This window comes from Anguilla anguilla, chromosome 11, assembly GCF_013347855.1.
Source record: "Anguilla anguilla isolate fAngAng1 chromosome 11, fAngAng1.pri, whole genome shotgun sequence".
Taxonomy (NCBI): domain Eukaryota; kingdom Metazoa; phylum Chordata; class Actinopteri; order Anguilliformes; family Anguillidae; genus Anguilla; species Anguilla anguilla.
Genome location: NC_049211.1, coordinates 17,989,335 through 18,000,306, shown reverse-complemented (window position 1 = coordinate 18,000,306; position 10,972 = coordinate 17,989,335). Strand labels below are relative to the sequence as shown.

The 10,972-nt window shown below is 44.0% G+C and overlaps 2 protein-coding genes across 5 annotated transcripts; one reads left to right on the top strand and one right to left on the bottom strand.

Moving 5' to 3' along the window:
- On the bottom strand, nucleotides 1-6,578 carry wdr82 (WD repeat domain 82). The gene is made up of 9 exons (XM_035381960.1): nucleotides 6,223-6,578; nucleotides 5,082-5,179; nucleotides 4,520-4,586; nucleotides 3,630-3,729; nucleotides 1,930-2,046; nucleotides 1,624-1,779; nucleotides 1,439-1,508; nucleotides 1,119-1,261; nucleotides 1-1,012 (listed from the first exon to the last, which is right to left on the bottom strand). The coding sequence occupies exons 1-9, from the start codon at nucleotides 6,381-6,383 to the stop codon at nucleotides 983-985; spliced, it is 942 nt and encodes a 313-aa protein (XP_035237851.1). The 5' UTR covers nucleotides 6,384-6,578; the 3' UTR covers nucleotides 1-982.
- On the top strand, nucleotides 6,453-10,119 carry glyctk (glycerate kinase). 4 transcript variants are annotated; one of them, XM_035381953.1, is made up of 6 exons: nucleotides 6,453-6,568; nucleotides 7,167-7,347; nucleotides 7,869-8,166; nucleotides 8,364-8,515; nucleotides 8,590-8,765; nucleotides 8,884-10,119. In XM_035381953.1, exons 3-6 carry the CDS (start codon nucleotides 7,889-7,891, stop codon nucleotides 9,772-9,774), a joined length of 1,497 nt encoding a protein of 498 aa, XP_035237844.1. In that variant the 5' UTR covers nucleotides 6,453-6,568; nucleotides 7,167-7,347; nucleotides 7,869-7,888; the 3' UTR covers nucleotides 9,775-10,119. The 4 variants fall into 4 exon arrangements, with proteins under 4 accessions (XP_035237844.1, XP_035237843.1, XP_035237842.1 ...); XM_035381952.1 differs by lacking the exon at nucleotides 6,453-6,568 and adding an exon at nucleotides 6,651-6,808; XM_035381951.1 differs by lacking the exons at nucleotides 6,453-6,568; nucleotides 7,167-7,347 and adding an exon at nucleotides 7,355-7,491.
- Nucleotides 10,120-10,972: the final 853 nt, after the last annotated feature.

Sequence of the window (10,972 nt, the reverse complement as noted above, 5' to 3'; positions counted from 1 at the left end):
GACGTTATGATGGCTTTTTATTGTTTTGACAATACATACATAACGCGGTACAAAAAAAGTCTGACACGTATGCGAAGGCTTTTGTTACAAAATAAGAACTGTTGCAGATGAGCCAGCACAAATTATAACTCCGCATTCTGAGTTAATCGTGCGTTCTGATAAATTCTGATAATCTGACATTCTGATATATTACAAGGATCACACTACCACAGTGCAGGGAAGTAATGGGCAACCAGTTGTGTCCTCCTGACCTAGACTTAAATCCCAAATATTGGAACTGCAGAAAGCGCAGTAGTGTGCACCATTTCAGTAGGTGAAGGGAAGGTTGACACTGATGGTTCATACATTCACCATCTGAACCCTTCTCAAATCTCTGAATTTCACCTGGCAGCTTAGCCAAAGACATCCACATTACAATGCTTTACTGCCATTTTGGTGGAATTCTACCACCTTCACCCCTTAATCACATACACTGACTAAATCCATAAATAGAAAATGCTAATTTTCTGTTCAAAAGTGAGCAGCAATTTTTAAAATTCTTAAAATGTAAAAGTGTCTCTGTAGGAAGGAGGACCGGTCTTTTCCCCCACTCTCCCCTCTATGCTGAATAGGTGTACGTGTCGAAAACCAGAATATGTCTAAAGTCCTGGGGACCACAAACGGTATCAGTCATACCCATGTTCAACCCACAGATGGAACACTGAGGCTGAAGTACCAAAATAAAGATTTTAACTGACACAGTATCAATAAAAATACAAAAACAAACAAAAATAATAAAAAAAACACCCATGTAGCACCCATATTTACAGACTACCACCCCAGTATCTGCTGCCTCCTCTGAAATCTATACCACAAATGGACAGCAGGAAGGATAGGTTATACTGCCCCATTTAAATGTAGATCAGGGTATCTCAACGTTCTTCACAGATCACCACAGGGATGTTCCCATCTCAAGACATGTTCTGGTGTCCAGCACAACTCTTCAGTCATCAATAGTGGGCAACCAGAATGCCTGCAGAGAGACCAAGTCACATTGGTTGAGTGCATCTGTGCGCAAGCAGACAAGTGTGAGACACTACATGAGTGTGTGCAGGCGACTGACCAGGCCAGCATCTCACCATGTTGGAGCAGGCACTGGCAAAGGTCATGAATTTTGGGTTGAACTGCAGACAAGTGACAGGACCGGTGTGCTTGCCATCCAGAACCGCTACTTTCATTCCACTCTCTGCATTCCACACATGGATCTTCCCATCCTCTGAGCCTGAGGGGCACAAGCCAATAAAAATGAGGGGCACAAGAGGGGCAGTGATATTTGAGCAAAGCACCAGCAGGGAACACTAGACAAAAAAAACTCTTGCCACTGGTGCTGAGAGGTAAAGCTGGCATTTCACATGGAGCAGTTCTGCTTTTTTGTTTCTTAATGTACTTCTGGGCTCACCGATCATAATGAACTGTGAATCAGGAGTGAAGGAGGCCTCTAGAGTGACTCCTTTACTGTTGTTGTAACCCTGCAGAGACGCACACAAAACAACACACAGGTGAGACAAGGTATACAAGAAGGAGTAGAGAGAGATGCTGGGATGGGATGTGCTGAAACAGGGCAAAACCGGAACAGATCCTTACCCCGAAGGAGTGCAGCATGGCTCCTTTGAAGGCATCAAGGAGGCGGAGAGCACCCCCATTGGTGGAGACGAGGATCAGCTTCCCATCGTTGCTGAATTTAAGCCCAGTCCACTCACAAGTACGGTCATACTGCAGCTTAAAGGTGGCGAACGGGCCCTGAAAGAAACACCAGCAGTCAAAAACATTCAAGCGCATACATACAACCTTACACATATACACCTGATATTGACAACACACTGCAGTCTTGCTGAAGGACCCGGCCAGCACACAATCCATGCAAAGGCAAGAATAAGCAGATACACGTACCTTGTCAAAGGACCGCAAATCATACAGTTTGACCATCTCAGAATTCACTCCGGCAGCAAAGATCAGCCCCTCAGGGTCAAAGGAGCACACAGGCTTTCCCTGCAAATGCATCAGCCCCTGAGACGAATAGATACAGAAGGGAACAGACATGAGGACAAACACTGACTGGGAACAGAGGCCAGTGGTCCCATGCAAGAGTGGGAGTGGCAACGTTTGTGTACGGCATAGAGGTACAGGGAGCCTGAGAGGGAGGAAGCAGTGAGGTATGGGTGATTGGGCAAAGGTTGTGGGTGCCACCAAACTAGGCACAACATCAATAAGCAAACATGAAATTGATTTTAAAAATATTAAGTTATTTGTTTCAGATACAAAGAAACAACAAGGCTTTTCGTTAAACTGTTTTGCTCAATGTTAGTTCACATCTTACTTGTCTACACAAATGCTTTGACTGGTTGACAACCAGCCAGTTAGCCATGCATCAGTCCAAAGCTCATCTGGGACTTTACCACTAAGCATGACTACAAACTCCAGGTTCATGGACAGGTCTCGGAGAAGGGGAAGCGGTTAGGGAAGCAGATGATCTCCAGAACATTTACATTATTAACTTGCTCAGGACTCTCCCAGGGGATTTCATGACATGGTGGTGCAGCATTACAGGAAGTGGGTTAGTGTGGTTTAGAGCAGGTAGGAATAAGCTCCTGAACCTAGAGAGTTCTGACATTTTTCAGGCACCTTAATATACTTGAGTATGAAACCACACATAGAAAGAAAAGCAGAAACCACACATATCTCATTGGTGTTTAATTCTGCATCTTAAATAAACTTACAGATATTCCTTAGTAACTCTTTACCAGTTTTTACCAGATGTAATATTGTATTGTTTAAAAGAACAATTCATTCACACCACTCTCCTTAAAAAGACTCGTTGCAAAAGCAGAAATGCAATTTTATAACACAAAGGCGTGATTGATATTAAATATACCCAAAAAACATTTATGTTTGCAAAAAACATTACACACAAGTGTTCTCATGACAAAACTTGCTGTAACTACAGTAAGCATACTACATAGGTAAAAATATTACTCTACCTCCTATAGGCACTTTAGGCTTTTGACAGCAGATCACAGAACACTATCCCCACCAATAATTTTACCATGATTAACCTTCTTATACTGAAAATTGATGTTACAATTTTACAGACCCTGCACAATCAAAACCATAATTTAAAATTTAAAATATCATGCAAAAAGAACCAATAAAAAACAAATACAAGGACATTCAATTTAATTTCATTCAGATTTTCAGTGTTTTAATTCTGAAAGCAACAAAGTTCTTATACTGCCAACTGCAGGAGGACTTGGTAATGGTCATATGGAGACTGTTTAATCAAGCACTTAACACGACGTTTACATTCACCCTATCAGCAGTGGCCATTTAGTGCACTTCCACTCAAGAATAAACAGGAAGTAGATATCCTTAGAAAATGAACATGCCATGTCAGACCAGCACTAATGTTTAAAATGAATGTATTTTACAACGATCATAAAATACAGCACTTGAAAAATTTAATGACAATGGCATAATTGATTATTCTGAAAATGATTATGATCTTCAGTGCTTATGAAACACCACCCCCGTAAATAGCCACACAAAGGTGGGCCATTATATTTTCACCTCTCTAGGAAGGTAACTTGACGCACCTGGCAATTTGGGGAGCGCAAGTCCCAGAGTCGAATGGTTTTGTCCAGAGACCCAGAGATGAAGGTGTCATCCACAGGGGACATGGAGAGTGCAACAACCCTGAAATATCAGAATACTTTCAAGAACTTCTCAAAAGCATGAAACCAGGAGCTGGATGACATAAGGTATAATTTCACTAAAGGTAGCAAATCCACTCACAGCGGAAAAACATCAAAACACACAGCATGCGCCTATCTGTCAGACAGGAGCACCATACTTTACCACACTGCTGCCTCACGGCACCATTTAACAGTAACAGTATATTCTACTACCAAGCAATAATCCTACTGATTAAAGACAGCTAGGGACCAGCATTGTCTACAATTGTTCTGTAGCCTGTAAATCAGGAGAAATCCAATGCACGCCTCTAAAGCTGCCCCAGCTTCAAACATATGGTAAATGGTCATTATTAAGTGGCAATAAATTAGACAGACAGGTCACTGAGTTTTATGCAATTAACAACTTGTCACATAACTAAATGTACTGAGACTAAAACTTGTGACACCGGATAAACAATGCCTTCTAAAAACATGCAGGAACAAACATTTCCAAAATTGTTTATACAGACCAATAAATCCTGTTGAGAGATGGAAACTTTTTAGCAAATACAGCAACTTTCCCCAAAACCATGTCAGTCTGTGATGAAGGACCATGTTCACAAAACAACGATGCTTAATAGGAGTAGAAAAAAAATACTAATGCACAGAACTTCATTCTCCTTTTGTGACAATAACTTCATTCTAATAACTTTCTATTTAGAGCACAAGATGTGACAAAACTAATTGATTTATTAGTTCATGAGACAGGCAGAAAAGCATTATGGAGGCACAGTGCCAGTCATTGACCTCACCTCTTGTTGTGTCCAGGGAAGTACCGGATGTACTTGTTGTCATGGAGAGACAGGTATCGGATTGTGTCTGTTAAGTAGCACATTGAAAGTAAGTTCAAAGAGTAGAAATACATTATCCATCTGAGATTCTGTTCCAAAACGGGACCACAAAAATTTCATTTGCTTCCAATATTTTCACGTGGCAGGCAATAAAGAGGCATGATCATAAACAAACCTGGGTGGAACGATGAGCAGCATGGCTCTGTCCTGGGCAAGGCAGTGGCCTGTACAGTTAGCTCCAGAACCGGGCGGAATCACAGACCCTCAAACTGTACAAACAACTACCTCAGCACAGGACAGGCTTGTTATGCACAGCAGAATCCTTGGACCAGCTACCATTCCTGAAGCTGGAGATTCAACCGCAGGCGTACACTTAATTAATTCATGGCAAGACTATCGCACATGTCCTAACACCTTTGATGAAGCAATTCCCCCAAAAAATACGTTGAGAGGTTAACGAAAAATGTTGTCACAAATGTTTATTTTCAACAAGGCACAGACTCGGTAGTAAATAAAGACCCACCATCAATTTTATTCGAACTGTAGACAACCGTGTTGGCCGCATGCGTGTACCGAATAAGGTCCACTCCATACTTCTTACTGTAGAGAGTTCGCTTTGGTCTTGACCAGAACCAGAAAGAGAGAAGGGAGAGCAGAGAATGGTGGATTAGTATCACTGGACTGGCGCAGGATCAACTCCACTCCGGGAATACAATTTAGAGCTAATACATTGACCAGTTATAGGTATCCATCGTTAGTCAGCTGCGTAAACACAACGCCTAAATGTGCAACATAGGCAACATCATTGGATTGTATACAGCTCCAAAGTAAAATGCATGACTGTATGCATAAGATGATGCATCTTCTTTTTTTTAAAATAGGGGTTTGCTGGTTGTGTCATGAATAAATCAGTTTTATGATCATTGACTTTGCGTGAGTTCTAAATCCATCAAATCGCGCCCACTTCAAACCACAAATTCCACGTAGCTAGTTAGCCAGGCAATGTCAATTACCCAATTACAAGATAAGTTAACCAATTTATCTAGCATGCCAGACCAAATCAACTAAATGCGCCCCCACAAAACGTTACCTCCAGTTTCTCAGTCGTACTAGTTTAGCGAATGATTGTCATTTTTTCCGACTGTTTTATTTTATCAGGAACAAATAGCTATCGATAGCTTAGGAAACTACCTTTAAAAAGGCAGGCCGAACTTTTCACGATTCATTTTTTGTAATTAACTCGGCAAACATTAGCTACCCATCACAATACATCAGAGTTTGTAGCTAGCCAGCCGGGTAACTTAGTTCACGCAATTCAATTCATTAGCTGGCTAGCTAACACCAAAATAAATCGTGACTTTAATTTTCAATGATTTTGGAAATTAAAGCAAGCTCGTCTATATACTGCATTCATTCGCTAAACCAATGTGCTAATTTATATATAAAACATTTCCCTACTTTCTCAAACCCTGTAACTTTAATCAAATTAATCTGCACATGATTGCAATACGCTATCTGCAGTAGGCCGCACGAAGAGGAAACCGCTAGTAGCTAGGTAGCAAACTAGGCTTAGCTACAAAGCGCAGAATTCGGCCTCCTCTTTTTGCACGCTCATCACCAGGACGCTATCAATATTAGATTGAATGTAATGCATTTGGCCTCACTTTCCCTCCTGGCAGTCGTATAATACAATGGAGTCGTCGTCGCTACTGGAAATTACAGTCTCGCCGTTCGAACTGAAATCAAAACAGTTGATTTTGTCCGAATTCTCTCGGAAAACCTTTGCAACCCTAAAACTCCGCAGCACATTGTCCGTAAGCTTCATGGCCCCTGTCCCTGTCTGGGCGCCGGCCTCTCCTTCGTGGATCTCAAAATAATTTCAACTACTCCAAACGATAGTTTGGGTAGCTATTATAATTAAATATTGACGAAACGATACTGTTTATTCACTGGCGTTTCAAATGTAGAAACGAAAACCCGCCTGTAACATTCTCGAAGCCTGATTCCGAGGTAAGCCCCGCCTTCCTTTCCTCGGACACGCGCACGTCCCAAAGGAGCACGCATCCTCCATTTTACGTTTGTTTCGAACTGTTTAGTACTACATTTCCCATACTAAATGCTGGTGTCACACTGTACCTTCTATGCTAGTATGTCGAAAAAGCTTATTTAAAAGATATTTTGGCTTCATCCACAAGGGACGTCGCGGTCACAGTAGCTGAATCATGTTTTCCCAACGTCCTGTGTAAAGCTGTATGTATCTATGTTACCGATCTAGGTAAACTATGTGAAGACTTAGATAGAAACTCAGTTCTCTTCAGTACCTACAGACTATTTTCAGAGAAATAACCTATAATTATGCACACTAACGTGACGTCTAAATCGGCACTGGTTAAAAACGCATGTAGCTACGACTGGTCTGTGGGCAGGATGGAATTAATCTGATTAAATGACCAACTTTGTTATAACAACAGTGGGTTTTGAAGTTTGAGAACGGTTCGAATTCATTTACATTAAGGTTCAAGTATGCATATATAGGTTTGCGTTTTTCCAGCTGCAAATGCATGTGATGTAGGTTTCTTGTTCTTCCCACACTCTCCCCTCTGCTTAGCCAATAAGCGAGCAAGCACACGTGCCCTACTGTTGCATGGTGGGGAAGACTGGAATGGACTCCAGGAGAGGAGCTGGCAGGAGCTTCACACTGACTGACTGTTGACCCTTGCTGACTCAGTGGAACCTTTCATGCGCACGCATAAGCTTACAGGTCCCCTCTGCTGTCCCATTTCTCTCAGGTATACAGTCATAGTCAATTATTACTCATATTGTCAACAGAGGTTGAGCAGACCTCTGCACCAGAAGTAAAGTTTAATCAGTGAAGTTCCAGCAGAACAAAAAGAGAGAGCTCAGTGTGTGCAGTAAAGGAGTTCCCTGTCCAGGTGGGTACAAATCTTTTTTTCCAAAAGAGATCCAGTTGACCTGGAGCAAAGAGGTGCGAACTGCAAACGAGGGTTGGTTTGAGAGCCTCGATTGCAGTTCTGACGTGTATCTTCATGAGTCTCCTGCAAATACCCCATGTTGATTCCCTGGCTTATTGACTAACATGCTTATTGAGCTATACATGAAATGCAGTTTATTATTATATCTCAATATATTAAGTATGAAAATATTTATGGCTCTGAACAAAGATGATGTAATGTTCTCTTATGTTGCAGGTGTTGAGCAGCGATCCCTTAGTGAGCAAGGTGTGATTGAAGCATGGCACGTGTCCTGTCTCTCTCTTGGCCTCTGTCTCTTTGTCGCTCCCTGGGTTTAGGGGGAGTGTCAGTGCGGAGCATGTCGCTAGACGAGCGGGTGCGGGATGTGTTTGCGGCTGCGGTGGGAGCAGTGCAGCCCGACAGCGTGGTGCGTAGAAGCCTGGAACGGAGAGGAGATCGCCTCCATGTGGCTGGACACAGCTTTGACCTCAGACACAACCTTCACCTAGTGGGCTTTGGCAAGGCTGTTCTTGGTATGGCAGCTGAGACGGAAAGGATTGTGGGAGACCACTTAGTGAAAGGTGTTGTCAGCGTGCCACATGGTATCCAGGAGATATTGCGACACCATGGAAAAGGGTAAGGACACACATTCGCTATCAAAGTAACATTTGAGGTTAGGATTACAGTTCAGTGAGATGATGCAGGGGTTAAGGGCAGACTGTACCCACTGCCTCACCATTTCCTTAGATGTCCCAAATGAAGACTAGTAGGGAATACTGTTAACTGCTGATTCCGCACTGCTACTATAACCCACACCTCCCCTTCTGCTTCAGACAAATGCTACTTGGAGCAGACACTCGTATTGAGGTGTTTGAAGGTGCCAAGCACAACTTGCCTGATGCCAATGCCCAGAAAGCAGCTAAACGCATCCATGAGCTGGCCAGTGCTCTCACCGAATCTGACCTGCTGCTTGTGCTAATTTCAGGTATTCATTACAAATGTGATGAAAATTTGAGAGACTCATGCCAATGTGACTTACGTATGATTGTGTGTGTGAAGGTGGTGGTTCGGCACTCCTGCCAGCTCCAGTGCCACCCATCTCACTGGACGAGAAACAGGATGTGACACGAAAATTAGCAGCTGCTGGTGCCACCATCCAGGAGCTGAACACGGTGCGCCGTGCCCTCTCCTTGCTAAAAGGAGGCGGTCTGGCCCACTTTGCCCACCCTGCCCAGGTAACTCTCACACAAAGGGTGCAGATGCATGCGTAAGTAATGCTCAAATATTGGGCCATAAAATGCTTTGGAACCCCATGTTACAACACACTAACCAGATGCAGTGCTCTCTCTACAGGTGGTGGCTCTGATCCTGTCAGATGTGATAGGAGACCCTTTGGACTTGATCGCCAGCGGCCCCACAGTGCACACTGAGATGCAGCCGGAGGAGGTGTGGGCCATCCTGGAGTGCCATGGGCTCTCTGCCTCGCTGCCTGCATCCGTCAGGGAGGTGCTGGGGAAAGCAGGACCACAGTATACACAGGAGAAGAAGCAATACGAGGGCGTGGGGCGTGTGCTGAACACTGTGATCGGCTCAAACAGCATCGCTCTGGAGAGTGCAGCCCGGCTTGCACAGGAGATGGGTCTTCGTCCAGTTGTGCTGTCCCCTGGGGTGTGTGGGGATGTGCGCTCTGTCGCCCATCTCTACAGTCTGCTGGCCCGCTTTGCCTGTGCGCCAGGTGCCTCCTCACCTGACCTGAGCACCTTTATCCTGCAGCTGGGCCCGGAAGTGGGCGTGGAGAGCTGGGATCTGTGCCGTGTGATGCAGACGCTGAGTGAGGGCCGTGGGGAAGGCTGGGATGCCACCTGCCTGCTGGCAGGAGGAGAGCCCACGGTGCAGCTGACGGGGACGGGGAAGGGTGGGCGGAACCAAGAGCTGGCACTGCGACTAGGGATGGAGCTGGGCAGGGAGAGCCTCTTGCAGGACGTAGTGTTCTTGAGCGGAGGGACAGATGGGCAGGACGGACCCACGGAGGCAGCCGGAGCTGTGATTGATGGGAGGCTGCGTCAGGAGGCACTGGGGCAGGGGCTTGACCATAAACCTTTCCTCAACAACAACGACTCTTTTACCTTCTTCTCACAGCTCTCTGCTGGCCGGCACCTGCTTCTGCCTGGGCTCACTGGTACCAATGTGATGGACGTGCACCTGCTACTATTACCCACACCTGCAACCACCCCCACCCCGTGACGGCATCTCCCAGCCCTGGCCCAAGTGGGCCCACTGGGATCACATACAGTTCTACTGGAACAGGATTGTGAGGATGGACAGACAATAGCACTACGAACTAAGAAGACAAAGGGAGGGGCACCATGCAGTGACTACATCAGGCGTAGCCCAGATAAACACTAAAACTGTGGGACCAAGACGGAGAGAGGCTGCTGTAAGCATCACATTTGTCAGAAATGCTATCTGAAGTAGTCTGCCTGTTTTACCTGTATTGTATTTTGTAGTATTCATTTTCAGTTCTACTGCTCTCAGGACACATGGAAAATACACTGGATGTGGTATTGCTTAAATAAAGGATATTATGTATATTGTAGTGGATTCATTATTTATTATCCATAGGCCTGTGCTTTACTGAGAAAGTGTGTTTGCTCTTTACACATTGCAAATACTCACCCAGCCACTTGGTCACCCATAGGAATGCATGCTAGTTGAAAGGTGCCCCTGTTTAAAATAAGTGATGGATAATGAAAGTGTATTTAAAAAACAAAACTATAATCTAAGAAGTAAAGAAAATTGACTCAAAGTTTAAGAGATTTCATTAAAAAATTGTAGAATCGAAGAAAATTTTTTTTACTGACTGATGGAAAGTGACTGCAAGTGAAGCATCTGAACAGAACATATTTTCTGGCTTCACAAATGAAGTCAAACTGCAGACGGAAGTGTTTTTGCATCCTTGTCTGACCCAGTAGCTCCCTATGAGCTGGATTTTGTCATGTTTTCAGGGAAATGTTATTGGTCAGATCACACACAAGAGGGCATAGCTAAAAATATTTTAGCCTTTGGAGATAAAGGCTGCCGACTATATTTTAATAAAAACATCAGATTTGAGTATTAAAGTATTTTCCACATACAGCAACATTTTCTCCAAATGCATTATGCTGTATGCTGATAAGCCATAAAGCCTACTGTTTGTCAGACCAAACTCCTAAAAAATAACTGCTCAAGGGTTATGGACTCATTGACCAGTTTACCAAGCTAAACCCAGTGATCAGCCTACAAAAACACATCCTTTATCTGAGTCCTGCTGGAAGAAATGTTTACCAAGTAAAAGGTCTGAGTACAAGGTTGGACGCTACACAGACGTGCACTCCAGATTTCAACATGATCACATCTGGCCCATTTACTCCTTTAATAGCTGTTGTGATTTTGCAAAGAGCTT

Bases quoted from the DNA above. Each gene is read 5' to 3' on its own strand.
- wdr82 (XM_035381960.1), bottom strand. From the start codon at position 6,383: ATGAAGCTTACGGACAATGTGCTGCGGAGTTTTAGGGTTGCAAAGGTT. The intron at 4,587-5,081 runs GTGGGTCTTTAT...GCTACTTAACAG, and splicing joins CAGTTCGAATAAAATTGATG to ACACAATCCGATACCTGTCT. The intron at 2,047-3,629 runs GTGCGTCAAGTT...TATTCGTCTCAG, and splicing joins TGCGCTCCCCAAATTGCCAG to GGGCTGATGCATTTGCAGGG.
- glyctk (XM_035381950.1), top strand. From the start codon at position 7,811: ATGGCACGTGTCCTGTCTCTCTCTTGGCCTCTGTCTCTTTGTCGCTCC. The intron at 8,167-8,363 runs GTAAGGACACAC...CTTCTGCTTCAG, and splicing joins TTGCGACACCATGGAAAAGG to ACAAATGCTACTTGGAGCAG. The intron at 8,766-8,883 runs GTAACTCTCACA...CTCTCTCTACAG, and splicing joins ACTTTGCCCACCCTGCCCAG to GTGGTGGCTCTGATCCTGTC.